The following is a 25,228-nucleotide window of genomic DNA, read 5'->3' on the forward strand; positions in this document are numbered from 1 at the left end:
GCTGCAAAAGTGACTGCAGAGCTTAACCCCAGTCTTCAAGGGAAGACGATAATAATTATGCTACCAAAATTAGCGTGTTCTGTAAATTGCCTCCAGCATTGCTCCTCTTTCTTCTTACCAGAGTCTGCATTTTGCTGAAGCCCAAAGTCCCTGAGCAGCAGTAAATATTAAAGTGTCACTAAATTCACAACAGTAAAATCTGTCTGTATATGCAGTAAAGCATGCTTGTACTCACTGTGGAATCTAAGGGGTTAATCTTCCGCACTGTGGAGAAAGGTTGTTTGATCCTGTCTTCTCTGATACTCCCCTTCTTCCACTGTCCCCAATCCATCTGCTGATAGTACAGAGCCCTAGGAGTCACTCTACACGTGCTCAGTTTGGTTTGTATTACTAGAGAGGTTTTTTTTTTTTTTTGGAATGTGATCAGCACAGGGCCAATCAGCACTGTCCAGACAGAGGGTCGGGGTCATGCAGCCTCTTAGGATAATCAGAGGAGAATGGAAACTCCTCCTACAAGCTTTAACCAGTGCTCAGCTGGACACTAATGGAAGTCACAAGACTGCTCTAAACTGCTGATGAGAAAATGTATTTAGCAGTTTATATTTGCTAAAATAATTGCACTTCCATGTTGTATGTACTGTGGGAGACCAGATCTAGTAAATGCAGGGTCCTGGGTTTAGTAACACTTTAAGGCTGTCAGCAGAGTGCCAAAAATAGAGAGCAATTAAACATGTGCAGAGCAGGATGGAGCAGTGTAGTACTGGATTTTAAATAGTGTAGGCACTTACAGTATCTTGAATGTTTTACATACTGGAGCTATACCAGCAAAAGGGGCCAACATGAAGTGTTCTAGCAGAACTTAATTTTCTGACTAAAGTTCCACTTTAAGCACCTCTGTCTATTTTTTTTTTTTTTCAGGTACTTATACTGTATAGTGTTGTCAATTTACGCAGCGCTTTACATATATATTGTACATTCACATCAGTCCCTAACCTTCAAGGAGCATACAATATAAGGTCTTAGATTGTAAGCTCCAAGGAGCAGGGCCCTCCTAACCCTCTTGTATTGAACTGTATTGTTGCTGTATTGTTTCCCGTTATATTATAAAGCGCTGAGCAAACTGTTGGCGCTTTATAAATCCTGTATAATAATAATAATAATAAGGTCCCTAACTCACATTCATACATACACATACTAGAGCCAATTTAGACAGGAGCCAATTAAAATAAAGTTCCAGCCGTTTTTGTGTTTGAAAAAAAAACTGTAGCTGCTGACTTTTAATAAACACACACTCACCTGTCCCAGGGTCCAGCGATGTTCTTACCCGTGCCGTCCCTTCTCCCTTTCTCTCCTCCACAGCGCCGGCATCTCTACTGTGGGCACCAGGCTGTGGCAGCTTGAAAGTTCCCAGGAGACTGCAGGAGGGAGGAGGGGGCCGAACTTCCAGTTCACTTTGCCGTGACGAACTGAGCCGGAAGTGGGAGCAGGTAACTGCTCCCCCCACAAGGTGCCATATATGAGTGGAACTCCGCTTTAACTTACCAGGCACAGGCAGAACATGCAAACTCCGGGCATGTAGTCTAAGAAAGAAAGAAAGCATTGTATATATAGACTACTGCTCATATGGATTAATGGCCCAATTTACGTTGACGTGTTTCGTGGTTCCATCATTACTTCAGGGCCAGGTCTTACTTGAAATATTTTGATTCACAAAGATTTATTGCACCTATGAAAGAAACAATATCATCATAGTAAACTCATAGTCGTATGACCATACTACTGTGCAGGCCCGGACTTAGAAAAAAAATAAGCATTTTGGACTGAGCAGCTCCAAGCCCGGGGTCCGGGGGAATAAGAAAAAGAAGGAAAGAAAGAAAGAAAGAAGGAAAAAAGGAAAGAAAGGAAAGAAATAAAGTAGAAAAAAAGGAAAGAAAGAAGAAAAGAGAGAAGCAGAAAAAGAGAGAGAAGCAGAAAAACAAAGAAAGGGAGAAGGAGAAAAAGAAAGAGAGAAGGAGAGAAAGAAAGAGAGAAGGCGAGAGAGAAAGAAAGAGAGAAGGCAAGAGAGAAAGAAAGAAAGAGAGAAAGAAAGAAGGGGGGAGAGAAGATGGCTGGTAGGAGTGTGGGCAGGACAGACACAGGAGGATAGGGAGAGAGAGTTTACTATGCTTCAGTTATGAATGAATACAGTGAGTGATCAGTACCAACCACTCATTGGGTTCATTCAGAAATGGAAGGGGCTGGTAAATGGGACAAATTTATCAGACCCTTCCTCCAATCTCCATCCTGAAGGATCCTGTCATGTGCTTTCAGCTGCTGGTGGAAAGGAGAGGAGGGAAGCCAGCAGCACTGTGGGAGTAGGAATATGGGATCAATTCACTAAGATTTAATTAACAACTGAAAAAATGCAGTAAAATAATGCATGCAGTAAGAATTTAGCAGTAAATAACTCTTGCGGTACAATATCAGTATTGCAGTAATTACTACATATTTTCAAACAGGTTTCCTGCTGACAGCTCAATGTAAACAAAACATGCAGGCAATTAAAAATTGTGGAAATAAAAAACAGTGTGGTGGTCCCTCTTTATCCTTACCAGGCCCTTCAGGTCTGGTAAGAATTTTAAGGAACACTCCATAGCAAATTTTTTTTTAATTGCTGCGGGGCTCCCCTTAAAATCCATACCAGACCCGAAGGGCCTGGTGGGGATTGGGGGGAACCCCCACACTGCATCTGAAAAATACTACATATGTTACCGCCAGCAAAACTCTGGTGAGAAATATCGCATCTTTTTTACTTTCTGTTCTGTTTGTGACTTGAGCGTAATGCGTAGTTCCAGTTGTTTTTGTGTTTATTAACCCCTTGACGCTGACCGTATGTAAATATGCGGCCTCTTGGCGGCTGAGCCTTGATGCTGAGCGGCCAAATATTTGTGTACCATTTGAAAACACATATGTGCTGAGAGTGCGCACCCTGCGTGTTCCCAGCACATATGTCTTTGTGTCTCACAGAAAGGTCCTGAACTCCCCTTGTGATCGGGACCTTTTCCGATCATGTGACCACTGTGACAGCAAAAACCCTGTCCGCCTCCCGATGTCTGAAACCCCTTAAAGGGCCGGGAGGCGTCAGTGTGCAGAGGTTAAAAGTCAGCAGCTACAAAAACTGTAGCTGCTGACTTTTAATAAACACACACTTACCTGTGCCAGGGTCCAGCGATGTTCTTACCCGCGCCATCCCTTCTCCCTTTCTCTCCTCCACGGCGCTGGCATCTCTACTGTGGGCACCAGGCTGTGGCAGCTTGCAGCTTGCGCGAGTCATGCTGCGCCTCCTAATTGATTTGGCGGTCTTCTGGGACCTGTGAAAGTTCCCAGGAGACTGCGGGAGGGAGGAAGGGGCCGAACTTCCAGTTCACTTTGCCGTGGCGAACTGAGCCGGAAGTGGGAGCAGGTAACTGCTCCCCCCCCAAAAGGTGCCAAATATGAGTGGAACTCCGTTTTAACCTACTAGGCACAGGCAGAACATGCAAACTCTGGGCAGCTAGTCTATGCTTTTAACACGTTAAAACCTGTAAAGATAGTTTATAGTGAACTAGCCAATTATTCTTTATATTTTTTGGCCCATAGAAATCAGTAACTTGTAATTTCTCAAGTCTCCTAATTGATCCGGCAGTCTTCTGGGACCTGTGAAGGTTCCCAGGAGACTGAGGGAGGGAGGAGGGGGAAAAACGTCCGTCTCATTTTGCAGCGGCAAACTGAGCCAGAAGTGGGAGAAAGTATCTGTTAAAATCAGGTATCCGCTCCCCCCCAAAAGGTGCCAAATGTGGCAGTGGAGGGGGGGGGGGGGGAGGCAAATAAGCAGAGCTTCCGCTTTTGAGTGGAATGCCGCTTTAACAGCTAACTGCATTTTTTTTTGTTTTTACGATATTTACTGGCACATTTTTCTTTCTGCATTAAATACCATACCGCATAATCATTATTATTTATTTTTTTGTGAATCAGACTTTTTTTTACTGCATGCGATAATGTATGCAAATGAGTCATGCAACCATGTTATCGCATGCGGTAATCTTTAGTGAATGTGACATATACGTAAAATAAAAATTGATTTTTATCTTACTATTTTTAGTGTACATGGCAGTTTTCTGGGTAGCACATTTAAAGTCCTCATTCAAAGTATGTTATTTATTTATTTTTTAAATACGAGAAAAATGTAAAAAAAATATACATATATTTCTTGGAATTTTTCTTGAATTGCTCTTCTGCGATCCTTTCAATGACCACAAGACAGGTCCAGACTGAGAGTGATGATGTGATAGGAGAAGAGGGCAGGGAGCACCCTCTAGAGGCAGAGAATGGAATGGATGAAGTGATTGTCAGAGGGGTGAGTCAGGTCGGGAGTCCCCTCCCTTTTACCTTCACTCCATAAATGTCTGGGAGGGCTGAGCCTTTCATCATTTCACAGGCACAGAGCTCTGTACTGCTCTCCCGGATTATTACATACACTGACACTATATCTGGATCCATACACATCATGAGCTGCCTTCACCTTCTTCTACTGTGTGCTGTCTTCTGCTGGCAGAGGAGCTCAGCCCAAGGTAAGACCCCTCTGATAACCCATCATCAGGATTTACATACACACCTCTGTGTTCATAGCTGATCACTTCATTATTCTTACAGAATAGATGTCCTACCTGTTCAATCTGTCTCAATATTAAATTAACTATCCCTTTTGTTTAGCAAATATTTGAAAATAATCCCTGACATGTGTCAGATATCCTTAAAGGGCCACTATCACTAAAATCCTGCATTGTTATACATCTGGGTGGGGGTTGGGACAAGCTATAACAATGCCAGGGGTGCTTACTAGTCGCACAATAGAAACTACAAATGTAGTTGCAAGTGCTCAGGCACCTCTGGCAGTGATATAGTTTGTCCTAAGCCCTTTTACTTTTTGTCCTGTGGAGAAAAAAAAAAAAAAAAGGAATTCTTTTAATGAATATTAAGCTTACATATGGAAATACAATTGTAATTGTCGTCTTTTAAAATCTCCAATCACGTGCGATACAGTAGGTTGTTGGTTGGAATTTATTCTTGCAAGCTTAGTCAGAAGGGGAAAAATCTGTAACACTGATTTAAAAAAAAAACTCAAACAGTGTAGTCCCTTCATTTATTATTAGTATTATTTATTTATTTATTTTTTAATTGAGAAATCACCATTGTAAGCATTTGGGTCTGGAGCAGGGGTGGACTAACAACTCATGGGGCCCCTGGGCAATAAGGGATCATGGGGCCCCCTGTGTCCTTGCCCAAACTCAGAAAAGCCTATGAAAGAGGTACCAGGGGCATCTCATGGGCTCCGCTACTGTCCCCGGGCCCTCGGTCAGTCCACTCCTGGTCTGGAGTAAAGTTCAGAGCTGCTGGATTGTTTGAATGGTAGTAGATCTGCCCCCAGGCAAGTTTAATGAGTGGTAAATTCCTGAAATTCATACCTTCTTCCTCCTTTTTTTTATTACAAACATACAATACAAATATATAATAATACTATTCACACACTCAACAATAATTACACACATTAAAAAGTTAACTGTGATTGAGCCATAGAAGCAACGTAGGTAGACACATTCTTTGTGCCTCAAGAAGGCATTCTTTGTGCCCGTATTCTGGTTAGCCATACATGTTCACTGAACACCACTGAGAAGGTGAAGGATAATGAGTTCATTATCGCAGTACCAGGTGCGACTTATTAAGTTACCTACACCCATGTAGCCTGCCCTGATATTGGTTATAGGAACATGTTTGTTATGGGAATGACAGTAATGGATTGTAAGCTTAGTTGCCTAGCATTCTAAAGTATAAGTAAGGCTATGTGTATTAAAAAAAAATTGCTTCATTTGAAACATGGTCTGGTGTGAATGAGTGTTAAGGAAGTTTTGTAATGTCATTCATGCAAAAATATCTAAACGATTGTAAAGCTTATCAGATCAATAAAATGAAGATAGTACAGTAGGATGCAGCATTTCTAACACGCTCCTGACTTCCTGTCCATTGTCCCACAGACAACTGTCACTTTTAGGACCCCTCAGTCCCCATTCACATCTGTGCACCAGTGAAACACATGAAAACATGCATGCTTAATGTAGTTGCACTGCGATACCATTCATTCTTAATAGTATCCTAATACATCTTGCTAACACCCTTGTTGTAGCGCACCATAATGCATGGTAACAAAGCACTGTGCGTTGAGTGTTTTTTTAATAAAAAGGTGTGAGCACATCTGTGGTGTCATTTTAGTATATTCGAGTTAATAGGCTGCCCTAACACTGGAGCCTGCAGTTTTAACTAAAACGCACATCAATGCCGACCACTATACTGGTTGCATGGGCACTGACCGCTCAGGAACCAAGAGGTACCTACCGTGGGGACCTGGGGGGCAGGGGCGTATGGTGTTCATTACCTCTTCTCCTCTGTGTGGCCCAGTGTTTGGCCTCCTTTCCTCCTTTATTATTATTATACAGGATTTATATAGCGCCAACAGTTTACTCAGCGCTTTACAATATAACAGGAGACAATACAGTTCAATACAGCTCCTTGGAGCTTACAGTCTAGGAGGGATGGGCAAGTGGTACAAAAGGTAGTAACTGTGGGGGATGGACTGGTTGGAAGAGTAGAAGATTCCATTATTAGCTGAGGGCAGGATAGGCTTCCCTGAAGAGATAGGTTTTCAGAGATTGCTTAAAAGTGAGTAGAGTAGGCGATAGTTTGAAAAATTGGGGTAGAGAGTTCCAGAGGATGGGGGAAGCTCTGGAAAAGTCCTGGAGATGAGCATGGGAGGAGGAGACAAGGGAGCTAGAGAACAGGAGGTCTTGCGAGGAGTGGAGAAGACGGTTTGGGTGATATTTAGAGATAAGATCGGTGATGTAATTTGGGACAGAGTTATAAATGGCTTTATACGTTATTGTTAATGTTTTGAACTGTATCCGTTGGGCAATGGGAAGCCAGTAGAGGGATTGGCAGAGAGGGGTGGCAGATACAGAACGGTTAGTAAGGTGGATAAGTCTGGCAGCAGCATTCAAGACTGAAGAGGAGATAGCCTGCGATTCGGTAGGCCAATGAGGAGGGAGTTACAATAGTCAAGGCAACTTCCCCCTTTGAAGTGGAGGAGTATTTATGGGCATGTGATGTGACATTTGTTCCTGGCAGCAGACATCGGTGTATAGTATCACTTTGAACCAATAGCGATCCTGTTATTTAAGTGAACACTGTGACGATCTGCACAGCCTTTGAAGAAGCAGATGTGGACTGCGAAACACGTCGGCATTACTATCAGGATATGAAATCGTCAAATCTTACTACGTGATTTGTTGGTTATGTTTTAATATATCTGTCTACTAATTAGTGGAATAGATGGTCCATCATTTTAATGGACTTTAATAAATTTAATTTTATATCCAATTCATGTTTTGTTCTTTAGCACAGTGTCACAAAAGTCTCCTGTTTTTTTGGAGGCTACCCCTTTTAGGATTCAGTAGGGTGCAGGGGCGGACTGACCATTTGGAAACTCGGGCACTGCCCGAGGGCCCGGGGTCAGTAGGGGGCCCCATGAGATGCCCCTGGTACTTTTTTTTTTTTTTTTTTTTTCATAGGCTTTTTTGAATTTGGGCAAGGACATGGGCCCCATGATCCCCCTATTGCCCGGGGGCCCCATGAGTTGTCAGTCCACCCCTGGTAGGGTGTATGGTGTTAGTTAATCTTTTATTTTTTTCCAAAAAGGTGAAATTAAACGTATCTTCTCTGCTCATTCAGTTGTATGTACCGTATATGAATTATATTTTTGTGGTATAGAAACGATATGCTACCGATCATTAGAACATGAAAGAAATAATTAGAAAACTCTGTTGTAATACATGATGATTCTGGTTTCACAAATCACAGGGACCCTATAGACAGAGCTTATGAAGATTTAATAGCAGCTGCATACTTTCTACTATATTTTATGATAAAAGTAGAGGAAGCTGTAGGAGGCATGTCATCTATAACAGCAGATCAGAGACATATTGTGAAACAGCATGTGTAGAGTAGCAATCTAGGAGGGTTCCCTTTAAACACGTGTATATGATCAAGAACATGTATGGAAATCATTTAAGTCAAAGCAGTCTTCCCAACCGGATGGTCTGGCTTAGTTTTACTGTGACCTGCTGGAATTGTAATTAGAATAGCATGTCTGCTGGATTTTACAAAGAAAACCGTGAATGAAGATTTGTAGCACACAGCACATTAAAAGCCTTTCCATGTCTGATAGTAAAAATCTGCGATGACCAGTTTATTGATCTTCACCTGCCTCTGCTAACAAAGGCTTACATTCATTTTTTGCTAAGGCAGAGTTGACTGTAGTCCTAGTCATGTAATAGTCCAAAGGTCTATAACACACCAGCAACAAAGCAGTGCCAATCTCAGTAGGTATATGTAAACTGCTGCAAACCCTAGCAACTGATTAGGAGTCAGTACACTGTTGTCATATCAATGAAAGTCTCTATTTGGCTGCTACGAGTTCTCCCTGTTCTGTCTCAGATATAGCAATATACAAAAAAAAGAATTCATGCTAAAATGTAATGACTTGTTTATCTGTCATACTGATAAACTTGTAGTTTTTGCTAAGTCCACAAATTGTGCAGATATGCAATTTATTTCTATAAGTAAAGCATTTTGCTTACTACCATATAAAACATCGCAAACCCCAGAATTACTATTACAGCACTGGACCTGGCCATGGCAGGCTGCCCACTGAGGGAAAAAAACACCTAAGATTTGCATTGCACTTTAGCCAGCAACATAGATGTTGCAATCGTCATTTCCTTCTGCTTTTTTAAACAGCTTTTTTTTTTTTTTTAGATTCAAATATCATACACTAAAATGTTACTCAATAGTATTTACCCAGTTTCCTTTTTAAAGTGTAAGGTCAGCATTTGGCAAGTTTACAAAAATTCCCCTGTACAATCCCAGTCCCCTGCATAGAAAAATACACTATAATGCTAAATGTATTGGGACAGCCCTACAAATCATTGGATTCAGATGTTCCAATCCCCTCTATGGCCACAGGTGTATAAACTCAAGCACCTAGGCATGCAGACTGCTTCTACAAACATTCGTGAAAGAATGGGTCGCTCTCAGGAACTCAGTGAATTCAAGCGTGGTACCGTGATAGGTTGCCACCTGTGCAATAAGCCCATCCGTGAAGTTTACTTGCTACTAAATATTTCACAGTCAGCTTAGTTTATTATAACAAAGTGGAAGCAACTGGGAACAACAGCAACTCAGCCATGAAATGGTAGGCCATGTAAAATGACAGAGCAGGGTCAGCGCATGCTGAATCGCACAGTGTGCAGAAGTCTCCAATTGTCTGCAGTCAATAGCTAAAGACCTCCAAACTTCATGTGGCCTTCAGATTAGCACAACAGTGCGTAGAGAGCTTCATGGAATGGGCTTCCATGGCCGAGCATCTGCATCCAAGCCTTACGTCACCAAGTGCAATTCAAAGTGTCGGATGCAGTAGTGTAAAGCAGTAAAGCACTGGACTCAGTGGAGATGTGTTCTCTGAAGTGACGAATCACACTTCTCTGTCTGCCAATCTGATGAACATGTCTGGGTTTGGAGGTGGCCAGGAGAACGGTACTTGCCTGACTGCATTGTGCCAAGTGTAAAGTTTGGTGGAGGGGGGATTATGGTGTGGGGTTGTTTTTCAGGGGTTGGGCTTGGGCCCAGGGGCAGACTGACCATTTGGAAACTCTGGCACTGCCCGAGGGCCCGGGGTCAGTAGGGGGCCCCATGAGATGCCCCTGGTACCTTTTTTCATAGGCTTTTTTGAGTTTTGGCAAGGACCACAGGGGCCCCATGATCCCCTATTGCCCTGGGGCCCCATGAGTTGTCAGTCTGCCCCTGCTTGGGCCCTTAGTTAGAGTGAAGGGAACTCTTAAGGCGTCAGCATACTAAGACATTGGACAATTTCATGCTCCCAACGTTGTGGGAACAGTTTGGGGATGGCCCCTTCCTGTTCCAACATGACTGTACACAAAGCAAAGTCCATGAAGACATGGATCAGCGAGTTTGGGGTGGAGGAACTTGACTGACCTGCACAGAGTCCTGACCTGAACCCGATGGAACACCTTTTGAGATGAATTTGAGCGGAGACTGCGAGCCAGGCCTTCTCATCTGAGATCAGTGCCTGACTCCACAAATGCACTTTTGAAAGAATGGTCAAACCTTCCCATAGACACACTCCTTAACCTTATGGACAGCCTTCCCAGAAGAGTTGAAGCTGTTACAGTTGCAAGGGGTGGGCCAACTCAATATTGAACTCTATGGACTAAGACTGGGATGCAATTAAAGTTCATGTAAAGGCAGGCATCCCAATACTTTTGGCAATATAGTGTATCATTTCCAAATGCTGCTCCTGCTTTTCCATTACATATGCAGCTAGAGAAAGAGAGAGTGCACTGCGCATGCACACAGTTTGAATGAGCCAGATTGGCCACTAGGGGGCAGACACTAGAGACCAATTCAACATGTCCATCAGACTGCAGGTTAGAGGGGGTTTGAGGGCCCTGCAGTTACTGTAGAGATCCCTTCCATGGCTGCATATGTAATGGCAATACTATTTTTACAGTTTCCACTAAGATACAGAACTTGCTGTAGTTTGTTAGGCAGAAGAGTTTGCATGACCTACAGCTAAGAACACTCAGGCAGCGGATGTAGACACATCTATAGTTCCAGTGTAGGTGAAACAATTTTCGTATACAGAATGTATTACATTTGTGTAGGGGTCAGCTTTAACTGCCCAATGCTGTCTATTTAGTATTATTGAGGCCTAAGCTTACTGTACTATATGCTTTGGCTGATTTACTTTGGTATAACGCCTCTGTTGGCTTTTATTTGAATAATAAGATATTAAAAGATGTATATATTTACATTTGTTTTTTTTCTTTTTTACAGATGTAAATTTTCCGACAGCAAAGAACATTAAATGGTCATCTACGAACTTTAAATCTCTTGTAGAATGGGATGGCAACCCTACAAATTTTTCCTACACAGTGGAAGTAAGAAAGTAAGTAGAAGAGTTCATACATAGTTTGTTCATGTGACTGCAGCAGTCTGATTCAGTTGTCTGCTTTGGACCTCACAGACACAGTAATCATTGCTAAGCATACTGACAGAATGGAGTGAATATGGTATATTGTGGTTCTTGTGTAATCCTTATTGGTAAATACTATTCCTCATGTGCCACCCCAAAGAGAAAAAGAATTTGGATAGTGTCATGGGAGTGATCATTTAATTAACAACATGTCCTTTAAATAACATTTTAAAATTTTTTTCACATTCATAATTGTTTGTTCTATCAAAATACTAACCCCCTGCCTTCTATAAACTATGAACAGCTAGCTGCCTCTTCTCACCTCGGAATACAGAGCATCAATGGACATGTATGAGACAAGTAAGGATAGGCACTTACAAATTTCAAAGCCAAGCACTTACTGTACACCTCAGTACCCATCTAGCACTTGCAACACTAATACAGTAGGTTGGCATTAGTGTATATGTATAGAAAAATCTGTTGTGTCTCATCCCCATTGAAAGATGCCTCCTGACTTCCTGTTTCAGTGTCAGAAATGCTTACAAGAAAAAAAAAAAAAAATCTAAGCGTAGGAAAGCAGTGAAAGTGACATGCCAATGCTTGAGATGTTTTTAATTAAATATTGCTTGAATGAAATAACAAAGTCGGCATGTTTTGGGGGATTAGGCTCAATAGGATATCTGCAGTATGTATATTAATCTGCTGCTGTTACCTTCTGATTGTACAATACAGATACTACAAATGTTCTCTTGAACCCATTGTGATTATACAACATTTAAGCCTCGATGAAGGGGAGTGCCTAAACTTCTGAAACGCGTTGGTTGTTTTATTCCATTCTAACAAAATTTATTAATACTATCTGCGCTCTGCAAGCATTGGCATGGCACTTTCACAAGATTTAATCAAAATCCTTTGTAGGTTCTGTAAGCATTGGTGTGGCACTTTCCCAAGATTTAATCAAAATCCTTTCTAGGTTCTGTAAGCATTGGTGTGGCACTTTCACAAGATTTAATCAAAATCCTTTCTAGGTTCTGTAAGCATTGGTGTGGCACTTTTGCTGTTTTTCTTAGACCCTATTTAGACTTCCTCCAAGACCTCTGATTGGGTGCTACATGAAAGCGGTCTCACTGAAGCTAGTCAGCTTGATTGAGTGAACGGGACACTCGCAATACTGGACATTACATACAAGAGATCTAGTGTCTCTTACACAAGTGCTCCAGAGACTACAAAAAGAGAGACGTCCTATGCATTTCAAGACTATACAAAATGCTTAAAATATGGGTTTTGCTATACTTTCACTTTAAATGGAATGCTTTTGACAACTGTGGTGTTAGCAAATATATACTTTCTGTTGCCCACACTTTTAGGCTACGTTCACACTAGCTTTGTCAGCAGGCATTTGAGAAGCGTTAAAAGCGCTTCCCAAACACCTATGAAAATTCTGCACATGGCAGCACACAGTGCTGTTCACACAGAAGAATTAGTGTCGCTGCAAAACTGACGCCTCGAGTCGAGTCAGGAGGAGTTGAAACCTCTTATTCAAGTCTATGATGCCGCTCCGCAAACGCTTGGCAGGCGTGTGCGGTTGTGACGTGGTTGTGAGGAGTTTGCGGAGCTAATACCATTTAACTTCATTATAGGAGTTTGTGGTGCGGTTTTAACGCTTGGTAAACGCCTATCAACCGCCTTAAAACCGCACATAGGGCGTTTTGGGAGCGTTTGAGGAACGTTAAAAATGCTTCACAAACGCCTGTCTAATGCCTGTCAAACGCTATAGGGGCTTTTGGCAAGAGTTAGAAACAAAGTCAAGTGTGAACGAGCTCTGAAAGGAGGAAAAAACTGGTTTGTATAGTCATTGTGAGTTTTTTTTTTTTTTTAAGGTTTCTGGGAGGATTCAATAGAACTTGACTTTAAATGCGTTTTCCTCTGTTCACAATAGTCCTATCACCTTATTCCTGCAAAGATTATCTTCTACACATTTTATTAACGTCAGCCCATTCATCTTCTCATCCCACCCATTTTGTGCCTCAAGGTGCAGTACATTTTATCTCGTTGATTGATTTTGTTAGACCTACAAGACCTTGTGGCTGAGTTCGATGGTAGCAATTAAAAATATTACATTCATGATTTTGAAGTAGTGTTGAGCAATGATTTTCCTCATTCTCTTGCTAGGTTTGCTTTTTCTAGGCGTGGAACTTTTTTTTTTTTTCCTCCAATGATGTATGTACAGACAGATGTGCTGATAACAAGGCTATTGACATAGGTGTGACCTGTGCATTGCTCTACCTGTTCTTGCATGCACAAAACTATCTGCCTTGCTTGCAGTCTTCAGATCTAGCATTTAAAGGAATGAAAACCCTCATAAAGCACCAGGAAAAGCAAACATATTTACCGTGGACCACATTGTGCAGCTGCAGGTATCATTAATGATAAACTATCACCAGGCAAGTTCATATCTCAGAGCTGCTACAATGATTATATTTAAGCAGTAAAGGTTCTTCGGTTGAAGCATTTTTATGCAGATAAAATAAGGAATGTCAGAAGGGTTTTTTTTTTTTAAAACATACTGTACAAAAAAAAAAGTAAATCTGAGCCACCATAATAACATTTTCCTATTGTACAAATAAAAAAAGATGGAATAATACATTTTTAGTAGAAATGAGCGCACACTACCTCTGGCAGCTCATGTGACCATCGCCAAGACATTAGTCATGTGGTCTGTGCTGATAGACAGGATCTTCCATTAAAAGAGCTACTAATTGGCCAGTTTTGCCTGAAATGCAGTCCCCTATGACCTTTCGACAAAGACTATAATACCAGATCTCTTGTCAATGGTCACATGACTTGCTGCTGAAAATAAGCTGTTTCTGCAGAAAATGTTTATTTTTCACAACTGAAACATCCATCAAACAAGTTTCATCATCAGGCCCATTGCGGTTGTAATTGGGTGACATAAAAAAATACATTCAGTACAACTCTACAATACATTGACCTACTCCTAGATTGTAAGCTCGAAAGGGCAGGGCTCTCGAACCTCTCGTGGATTGTTTTCTTACTGTATTGCCTCATGTTCTGTCCCCCCACTATAATGTACAGCGTTGAGAAAACGTTTTGGTGCTATATAAATACTGTATAATAATAATACGCTTGTCCCTTTTTTTAAAAACAGCAAGTTTACAAAAGGTGGTGACCCTGAAAAAAAGTCCAGTGGGCTTCCTAACTTCCTGTTGAAAGGTGACAATGCTGCTTGGGATTTTTATTTTTTTTTATTTTTTTTTTAGAGGCAGTATTGGCTTTCTACAGCAAGTTACCTGAGTTCTTTGGACTGGATAATAGAACACCTCCCCTTATGTCATAGAGCTAGGAAATGAGAAATTTTTAAAGAAATTTATTTTTATGAAGCTTGTACTTGGAAGCTCCATAGGAATTAATAGAGAATCCAGAGCTTTTGAACACTTTTAACAGTTGGAAGTGCTACCTAGTAAATGATCTCTCGCTGGATCAGGGACATGTTGGTAGGACTGGGGTAGGAGGCTGGAGAGAATAACCTATAAAAGTAACATCTTCAAAGTTGTAGTTACATTTTAAGCATAAATAACTGCTGACTGCATATATTTATAAGAAATGTGTTTGCTATTTTTTACAGCCCGCTTCGTGGTAAATGGGAAAGGAAGTGTATATTGACAAAAAATACAGAATGTGATGTCACTGTTCTGCTTAAGGATGTCAACGTCGATTATAATGTCCGAGTCATTTCAGAAATTTCCTCAGACGATATTCTTGTTGAAGAGTATCCCTACGCGGAAGGCCCAGACTTTAATCCTTATGATCAAAGTATGTGACATTCTTTACTTTCATCGAATGATAATACAAATCCTGAATGAATAATACAGACTTTAGAGTTTCAAATGTACTAACTAAGGGAAACTTGTATTAAGATTTAGACCACCATTGCTGACCTCCTTTCAAAAAACTTTAGTTGCCTGGGTTTGTCAGGAAATCCAACTATGATGCAGTGAGCTGAAACGTACTACTGTGCATTGCCATGCGTTGCCTTCCCAAACAAGAGTCAGGTGTGCATTTGAGTGTGATGGGAGACCATTCGCCGTTTCACTCAAAATGGATGGGCTGCCTTGACGCAAAGCATTCTCATGTGCAACCTAAGTCTTAATAATATGTCTTTGTTACTGCAAAGGATTAGTATGAACCTGGCTTTAGTCACTTGCCCAGAAGAAAACATACAACAGGTAGTTAAAGCAATGCTAGAACTTGACTATCTGCATATTTGTTTCCAGTTAGATACTTATAGAAACTGAAGCCATTGGATCAACATGACAGCCAGGGACTTAGCATTTTCAGAAAAAGAGGTAAATAGTGGAAGACAACATTTATCTTGGCACAGGTTTTCTTTCAATGACAACTGCACTCATAGGCAGGTATGTTTCCAAAGGAGATAATGGACTAAACTGCGTCTGGTTCTCCTTCTGAAATACTACCTGAATGGCTGTGTCAAACTTCTATACTTTTGAGTTACAGGCCACATCCAGATCAGTAACTCCGAAAGTACTGAAGCCAATATATTAGCCTGACATCCACAGAACTAATATTCTCTTAAGGAGAGATCAGCAATGGGAGTCTACATAATTCTCTGAGTGTTTATTAGAGCAGATATAACTGTGGCACCACTTAATGCAATTGTGAAGTCATTAAAAAACATTAAATGCAACTAGTGTACTTGAATTTGGCTTGATATCAGCCTCTTGTAGTTCCCTGAATTTGGCTTGATATCAGCCTCTTGTAGTTCCCTGCACAGGAAAGTTCAAGTTTGGATGGAACATCAGGGGTGATGCTTGCAAATATACTGAAAAGGAATATGCTGATAGGAGTACAGACTCATCTCTGTGCCCACTTATTCCAATCACTTATTTAAAAATGCAACTGCTAGTTACTGTCAGAACCTACATCTTCTGATGGCTGGGTGTTGAAATATCACTGAAGATGACACATGGTAAAAGAACATGCCATGCGAAGATACTTTTTTTGTATTAAACATTACTTCCCCTCTTTCTAACATGCTATACCAATCCTGAAAGGGGCTACTGTACAGAACCCTGACAGGAGCCCATAGTTGTCAATGTTGCTATAACCAGCTAGGAGTGACCCTCCCCCCCCATGTACAGCAGCATAAAAGTATCGATACTACATTAATTTCACTTTTTTTATCTTCTTCTTTCTTACCTGCATTGTTTATATATAAAGTGTTTTTTGTTTTTTTTTTCCTGTCATTTTAGCAATCATTGGAAAACCAGTTTTTGAAAGTTTTGACTTCAATGAAGACCACACTGAACTCAAAGTTGTTGTTAAATCTCCAGTAACACCCTACAGATTCGATAATAAAACTCTTAAGACTGTTCATGATATGTTTGGAGAAGATTTCCAGTATACGCTTTTTTACAGGAAGGACGGCAGCACAGGAAAGGTAAATATTGTCCCTTGTCATCATGATCCTTGTTATTTTTTTGACCCTCTTAGCAACTTTTTTGTCCAAAAAGTTCCAATCAGTCAAATCAGTGAACGTCTTCCAGAGGCCTTTCCACACTACAGAAGTACCCCAACTCCTTTCAGCTCCAGAAAAATATAACCGGAGTAGAGAGCAATGGGATGAGCACTATTTCTGCTTGTTTACTACTAAACTGTGGAGGGGAAAAAGGGAAGTCATTGTACAGACTCTTGACCAGTTCCTAATGAACCAGCCAAAGTGCAGGCCAAGGATGGCCATGACTCTATCCTCCTTCCCAAGATACTGTTTTGATAACACTGTTCAACAAATTTTTATTTTTTGCCAGTTTTGGAAACAAAAGGATCCATTTCTTAATGAATTTCACATTCTGAGTTCAAATATAACAATGAAATTTGTCAATTGGCTCTAGTTTTTCTGTAAACGGAAAGTTTTCTACTATAGGCGTAATGACTACATAATGCACAATAATTATATAGATAGATGTCTTTCCACAAATATAAAGCAAGTGATATTGACTACATAACAAAGCCTAAATGGCATAATATATTGCATAGGATTACCAAGAAAAATTATAGCCATAAGCTAAGTTGAATCATTTTAATACTTAGGATTCTCACTAGTTTTGTCTTCAGTTTGTGTCGGTTTTGCCTCTCTTGGCTTTTCTCTTGTATTCGAGGAAAGGGCTATCTCTTACAACTGCATGTGACTACACGCTTCAGGTTCTTCCTCACTTGACTCAACCACGAAGGATTCTGGTGCTTTAGGAATTGGTAGCCCCTCTCCATGAGGAACTGGACGTATTGCCGATGGAATATTTGGATAGTGCACAGATAACTTTTTCTTCTTATTTAGCCCTTTTACAATTGGAGGCACCATACAAAAGTAACAATTACTAACATGATCTGTTGGCTCTCTCCAAATCATTGGCACAGCGAAAGGCATAGATGCCTTTTTTCCATTCAACCATTGCTCCAGTGCCGTCCCACAAGAATTGCAGCATATATGTGGTGCCCAGCTCTTGTCCTGGTCTCCTATCTTGCAGCCAAAATACAAGTTGTAGGCTTTCTTAATCATTCCTGTTATCCTCCTTTTTTGTGACATAAGTTATTTCACCGCAGATATAGCAGAAATTATCTGCTTTATTCACACAAGTTCAAGGCATTACTGAGTAGCCTATATAAGCATAAAACGAAATGTAAAGACGAACTACAATCAGCTACAGATACTGCAGCTTTTATGCAGTGAAGTGATGCAATTAAAGGCTAATATTGCATCATCTCAGTATACATGCAATTTTCTATTGGTCACCAGTATCAATTGCGCAATATGCAGCTGAAGTTGCATCATAATTTTGAATGGCTTACGTCATTAGATGGGTGAATATATCATGGAAACTAGAGCCAATCAACATTTTTTAGGGTCATTTTCGTTTTCAGCACCCCAAAATTATGTAAGATTAGCTAATTTTATGCCCAAAACTTTTTACCTGTTGAACAGTGTAATCGAAGAAGCTGAATAGGGCCTGCATCCATGTCAAGATGTGCCATGCTGATAGACTCATACCCAAAAAGCCTGCAAAGTGTTGTAATAAAATCAAAAGGTGCTTCAACAAAGTATTAGTTTAAGGGTGTGCACACTTATGCAACCATATTATTTTATATCATTTTTTTTATTGTTACTTCCCTCCACCTAAAAGATTTCAGTTTGTTGTTCAATTGAGTTGTAAAGTTTATAGGTTATATTAGAGGTGGAAAAAGTTCTGAAATTTATTTTATCTTTGTCTCATTTTTTACATCACAGAAACCTGACATTTTAACAGCGGTGTGTAGATTCTTTAGATCCACTGTAAAAGGCAGTGGCCCGGAGAAACCAATCAGTGTAGAGACCCAGAGTAAATAATTAGTGTAAGCCCCAGAGCAACCAATTAATGTAATGAAACAAAGCAACCAAGTAGTACAGTAACTCAGAGCATCCAAGTAGAACAGATCTTTCATTGATCTGCCAATAGCAATTTGAAATTGGTTTGTTATTGGTTGTCCTGCTTTTCCCACAGTGGTGAATTCAACAAAGTAGGGCAAGAACCAAACAGACCTCAAAACAAGCCCATATTAGCCCATAAATAATAAAATATATCATGCCTTCTGGCCAGTTCCAGAGATTTCAGACTGCTGTCCTCTGGTCCTGGATACCATTCATACTTTGATACCATTCAGTGAACCGTTTTGTGTTTTTTGAATTTATTATGAACAGATACTCTATGACTTGTCAGTATTTTAAGTCTTACATTTTCCCTTTCTGTTGTCTGTAGAAAGAAGCACATTCTGCAACCGATGAAATTGTTATCAGCACATCCAAAGGGGAAGGCTATTGTTTTTTTGTGCGGGCCACCATTCTGTCTCGCAAAACAAACCGTTACAGCCAAGACTCAGATGAAAAATGTGCCTCGTCTAAAGGCAGTAGTGGTAGGTACTCAAAGAATAGACTCTCTGCTTTCAATCATTCTATATTCCTTTCCGGGGCTAAACAAATCCTGCTTTTTGAAAGGAAAATCTGGCTATATGACATCTTGAATTAGTCAAATTTTTAAAAACAGAGCAAAATAGTAAACGGTTCTCATTGTAAATTCACAACAATGATTCCAGCCAAATTTTTAAAGACTATATAATATTTGTTTTTCTTGCCAAAAATGCAGTAAGTACATGATCCCTACTGCATAAACTACTAGATCCACCATGTATGGCTGCTCCATAGACACAGTGGAGAAAAAAAAACATAGACCTAAATGGATAGGCAATGTGTTTTTCATCTAATTACCAGTTTACGATATGTATATTCTATATAAAAAGAAAACGAATTCAGTTATCATCTTCAACGACTGGTAAGCTGCAATATATTACGTTTTTGGGTTTAAATGGGAATTCTAAAAAAGAAGTGGATATAAATATGAGAGAACCTTCAATACCTGTTCTTAAGGAATTAATTTAGTGTTCATGATGATACAAAGGGGGAAGAGACAAAATTTATAACTTTTTTTTTTTTTTGTACAAATGGAAAACCCTCTAATTTCTGGCAAAGAAAATCTCTTCTCTTTTAACACCTCAAACTCGAACTATATCACCAGACTAAAAACCTGCAGAAAGTCATTGTTCTAGTCCAATTACTGAAAATGATAAACTTTCCTAATAATGTACATAAACTTGCCTAATAATGTACATAAAGTGTACAATAATGCAAAATCACTAGAAAACTTTAATCACAAAGGTTTTATGGATAATGCTGTATATAAAATATTCAAATCAATCAGTGCAACTCTCAAATCGTGTAATGTGGTTATAATAAAAAAATGTAATTTTAAATGCCAGATTGCAGCTAAACGCCATAAAAGTGACTTCAGCACACGTTTTCAAACTATATAACCTTATTTTGTCCTTATTTATGGGAGATTGCACTGCACAAAATAGGGTTGTATAATACTGCATATATTTACTTTGTAGAAATGCTCTTTTATCAGATTGGTGTTGTCCTTTGTTGATGTGTCCCACCATACCTTTTTATGTACAATGTGTGGGTATATATTTTAGACCATACCTCTGAATATACTTTTGCTTTACAGACACCATAGGTTTTGCAGCCTCCACTGTATTTTTGTACCTCTGTGTAAGTTGACTCCTCCAGAATTACTTCATAAGACATGTGGGAGATGGGTCCTCTTGCGTAATACTTTTCATTAATGCTTTGCAGTTCCTTCCCACGGCAAAACAGGTCAAAAAGTCAAATGCACTTACTTACAGACTCCCCTCTGTTCTTATAAACTTGGGCCTCCTATTTTCACTGTCTCCCTTTCTACCAACACATTGCTGGTTAATGTGTTGTGACTTTCTCTAAAAAGTAGCCTTGTTAGAGGTGATGTTAATTACTAATCTTTGAATGCAGCAGTGACCAAAGTTCAGCCGCTTTGGTACTGATTTTTAGAAGCTTAAAGTGTTGCAATTACTCATTTATGTACATTTTTATTGTTGTGTGCCTCTAGACAGTAGTGTAATGCATCAAACACTAAAGCCATATTGTCGATAAATTTAAAATAACTACTTAGGTCAACTGTGACTGGGTAGATCGATCAGGAATGCATTAGTGTTTTATGTGCAAAGGGTGAAGAGAATCTTAAATTGGCAAAAAAGATTTTCAATTGGCTGAGTGAATAAGCAAAGCAACGCTCACTCAATTAATAATCTTGCCTTCTTTAGTGCCGTAGACCTCTTGTGGATGGCCAAAATATGATTGTCAGAAATATGGCACCTGAGTTAGTACAGGATACAATAATATGGCTAGCTATCACATGTGGTCTATTTAAAGAAACATTTATGTTTTTCAACCAATCAAAATCTAGAGAGGGTGTCAAAAGGGACCATCTTCTGTACACCAACCAATGTATTGAGAGATTAGACCTAGCCTATCTTTGTATACTCACCTGTATAAAGTGTCACACCAAACAAATTATATATTTCCATAATCCTCCAATATAAATATGTAATTTGTAATATATATATATATATATATATATTACAATCTCTCCGTAACCAACAAATGTATCTAGAGGTCTGCAGTAAATTGGCAGAATGGAATCTCCTTGAAGTGGTGACTTTATAAACCATGAAGTATGTTTATAGTGAACGTAAATCCAAAATCTATTTCTCAATATATTTGGCATTCTGTCTTGCTGTATACATTTTTTCTTAAGTAAATATTTTTTTACCTGGGGATCCTGTCATTAACAGCTTTTCCATAAGCAAGCTGACAACCCTCAGCCAATTCCTTGCAGTTGGCAGGAGCATTGTCGGCCTGCTATGCGCTCTTTCAGTTGGTCATCTGGCTGCTTATCGGGCATCTAAGATGGGCCATCCAATGGCCAACTGAAGGATGTTAGATTTTTAGACCCTTCTAATATTGGTGTCTTGGGCAATTGTAGATAATACTTTCTTTGAAATAGTCAGCTAAGTTAAAAATAGGTGTGACTTTATTTGATCACACAGAGGTATCCAAAATACATCAAACATACAAAAATCAGTAAACATTTTAAAATATCAATCACTGAAAAGTCTTTAAAACTTCATAGTTTAAGTTTTTTCTCAAATCCAGATAATTAACACATCTGTACATCATTAGCCAAAGTCTATTCCATACACATTCCTAAGGAGTAGGTATAGCCGTTTAAAAGCTAGGGCAAGCTTTTTGTATTTTGTAAGATACTAAAACCAAATTATAAATTTGGATAATAAAAATCTTTACAAAGGATAGCACAAAATCATATGCTTAACAAAACTGTATACAGTGAAGCATGATGACAAACCTTCTGTAAATTAATACTTTTTATGTTCTATACAAATATTTTAATATTATTATAGTCCCTGACACTATCGGGTGTTTTTTTTTTCTCCAGTGAACTTGATAAGCTTGTGTAGTAATTGGCACTATTTTAGGACAAGCTTTTGGCACACTTTTAACTACTGCGTGACCTTCTTAATTTGTATTGCACTACATGGTGTCTGCAACTACTAACACAGAAGGAGCTTTGGTGGAAAGGCTAAATATCTTAGCATATGTATCTTTACAGATACATATATTTTATATATTATAACTAATGCATGCTTATGTGATCCAGTGTGTTGTAATAATGGCATCTAACCTATTTTTTTTTCTGTTCCCTTTTCAGAATTTGATTTTACTATTCTGGTTGCTGTAATTGTAGCAGTTGTCCTTCTCATAGTTATTATAATCCTGTTGGTGATCGTGTGCTTGTGTAGAAAAAAGAAAGAAGAAAAGACGAAGGAGACAGAGCCACTAAACAATGTTTAAATCCCAATTCTGAGATAATTGTCTTTGTTGACTACTGCTATATGACTGCACAGTACCCGCTACTGCAGAGGAGTGGAGCAAGACTCTGAGTAGTGTAGGATAATCTTGGTTTCTATGAAACATTAAGGTTATGTATTTTTTTGGTCAATTCTGACTTAAATCTTGTTTTGATTTTGAGAATATTAATATGCATTCCTTTTTGTGATATGTTTCAACACTACACAATTTATTTTTATAAATTAATAATTATAATATGGATTTAGATGAGCTTACGTGATTTTGGGTAAATCAGTCCTAGGAAGCCTAGTGCAAAGTTTTATAATAATATAAATTGTAATAATAGATGTAAAAATAATATAATGTGACTTGAAAGCACTACCGGAAAACACTACCAAGGGTACAAAGTATGATGTGTTGAAAGGGCACGGTACAGAAGAATGTGGTACAAGAAATGCCTCTTTCTTCACAATATACAGAAGTTATTTATTATATTGCTATGAATAGTTCTATGCAGTAAGCCTCAGCAACCATTTTGTAGTAGTCAAATCTGAATTCTGGATGGTTGCAGTAGGTTTCTTTCCAAATAAAATGCCTTACCCTAGGTTCACACCTAATGCATTTTCCAGAAATGCAGTACAGTCCATTTCATATGATTTCCTATGGGACATGTTCACATCTGTGTTTTCACCTGGTGCATTTTTTGGTTCTATAGACTTCAATAGAAACGCTTTAGAAATGCATGTAGTGTGTTTTTAAATCTGCCTAGCAAAAAGAAAAAACCGCAATGCAGAACCAGGTCAAACGCAACCTGCATAGGTGTGGACCTAGCCTTTAGAGATATTACCTTTATACATTTGAAGTTAGTAATGTGGCTTGCACACCACAATTCTTTATTACCTGCTGTTAATCATTACTTTTTTATTTTGCTTTGTTTACTGGAAAGCCACATGTAGATATGTAAATCTATTGCAGATCTACGGACCTCTAAGAGCTCTGCTTATGCAACAACTGGAATGCTCCAGGTTGTTTGACTTATGTTTGTATGTTTTATTAGCAGTGGACATAGAGTGTGCAGTCTGCCTTCAGTTTCCTGTTGAAGGGAACCTAACCTGCCAGTATCAAAATACACTATCACGAAGTTAGGAAATAGAGGTTTTTATGGGCTGTCCCATTGGTGGTATCAAGAGTCAGTCCACCCAAATTGTTATCTTGTTAAAGCTGCCTAACAGTGCCTTCTGTGTCTCAAGGACTCCAATGATGAAACCTGTTTGAGTTCTAAAATCTATACTGCCAGATTTGTGGGGTTTTTTTTTGTTGTTTTTTCATGTAAATTACAATTTAATTTGTACAATTGTCTTGTCTTTCAATCGGATAAGGCAGGCCCTTGCACTACATAGTTGTTGGTAGCTCTAAACAGAATTGTACCGTCAGAATGTAATGTGTATGGGAACAGCTTGAGGTGGCAGGGACAACCAAAGTGGGTGAAATAAAACTCTCTGGCAGGATAATCTCATGGTTGGAGTCCCCAACTGTCACAAGAAACCATAAGATGATGCAGCTCACTACACAAAACTAGTAAGTGTAATATCACTTTTGAGCATAATAATCATTTAAACATGGCTGCACTACCAGTAAAAAATATGCCTTTTTAGTTTGAGAGGAAACAGACAAAGTTCCTTTTTTCCAATAGAAAAATGCCCAATACCAAATAGGCTCAGTTCTTTGCCCTGGATCAAGTACATGAAATTGGACGTCACATTACATTTCCCCATAACCTGACCTAATTAGTTCTACCTTGGAAACATGGGACCAAATGGTTTCACTTAAACCAAAAAAAAAAAAATTCTTCAAACAAATAGGCACAGCTCTAGAATATTAAAGTATTATTCATGAAAACAATTTTAACAAAATTAAATTAATCTCATGTGCAGGGATAGAAACTTACAAACATTGCAAAACCGATTTAAAGATCATTTCCTTTAAAAACCATAAATGTATCATTCAAGAAGCGATCCTATTCACTATTCTCATTGCTGCTATAATACAGTCATATAATATACACTATTTCATTTGAATATCACTGCCTTTAAATAATGTGAAACAAACATATTTTTTGGAGTGATGTTTATTTGAATATGAGAGGCTAAGCACTTATCTAAGGAATATTGTATTTTTTAAGGGATTTTGTCTGTGTAGATTCTTTCATGCTGTTGTATTCATTGATTACTTTTCTACAGTGACAATCAAGGGTATTATTTATATAAATATATGATTTTTATATAAGTATTGATATTATTGGGTAATATTTTTTTATGTGTTTTGTAAATGTTGAATAACTTATTTTTCATAGGATTTATTGTTGAAATAAAGGTGAATGGTAAAAATGACTGTGTCTTTTTATTAATATATTAAAAGTGATCTGGCACACCGTTTATAGGAATTCATGGTAGGCTTGAAAATGAAGGCGCAGAATTGGTTAAAAAGCACGTTCTGGTATAGCCGAATATTTTGTGTGGAATAGCTAAAAAGTAATGGGGCATCCCATTACTTTTTTGACGTCTAGCAAAAACTCCACAATATTCACTCTACCACACCTAGAGCAATAACCATTTGTTGCTTTTTGTTTTTTTGTTTGTTATACGAGCTTTAATTGCATCCCAGTCTTAGTCCGTAGGGCTCAATATTGAGTTGGCCCACCCTTTGCAGCTATAACACCTTCAAACTCTTCTGGGAAG

At 39.0% G+C, this 25,228-nt stretch overlaps 1 protein-coding gene across 2 annotated transcripts; it reads left to right on the forward strand.

Annotated features, from left to right (window-relative positions):
• The first annotated feature begins 4,459 nt into the window (after nucleotides 1–4,459).
• F3 (coagulation factor III, tissue factor) lies at nucleotides 4,460–24,880 on the forward strand. 2 transcript variants are annotated; one of them, XM_089677289.1, is made up of 7 exons: nucleotides 4,460–4,589; nucleotides 10,981–11,092; nucleotides 14,766–14,953; nucleotides 16,411–16,598; nucleotides 18,949–19,102; nucleotides 20,254–20,297; nucleotides 22,351–24,880. In XM_089677289.1, exons 1-7 carry the CDS (start codon nucleotides 4,526–4,528, stop codon nucleotides 22,378–22,380), a joined length of 780 nt encoding a protein of 259 aa, XP_089533415.1. In that variant the 5' UTR covers nucleotides 4,460–4,525; the 3' UTR covers nucleotides 22,381–24,880. The 2 variants fall into 2 exon arrangements, with proteins under 2 accessions (XP_089533415.1, XP_089533414.1); XM_089677288.1 differs by lacking the exon at nucleotides 20,254–20,297.
• Nucleotides 24,881–25,228: the final 348 nt, after the last annotated feature.

This window comes from Staurois parvus, unplaced genomic scaffold (genome assembly GCF_062004578.1).
Source record: "Staurois parvus isolate SC_StPar_1 unplaced genomic scaffold, SC_StPar_1.0 ptg000183l, whole genome shotgun sequence".
NCBI classification, from domain to species: Eukaryota; Metazoa; Chordata; class Amphibia; order Anura; family Ranidae; genus Staurois; species Staurois parvus.

Coding starts and splice junctions, on each gene's coding strand:
- F3 (XM_089677288.1), top strand. CDS start 4,526: ATGAGCTGCCTTCACCTTCTTCTACTGTGTGCTGTCTTCTGCTGGCAG. Junction 14,954..16,410: donor CTTTAATCCTTATGATCAAA/GTATGTGACATT, acceptor CTGTCATTTTAG/CAATCATTGGAAAACCAGTT. Junction 19,103..22,350: donor CTCGTCTAAAGGCAGTAGTG/GTAGGTACTCAA, acceptor TTCCCTTTTCAG/AATTTGATTTTACTATTCTG.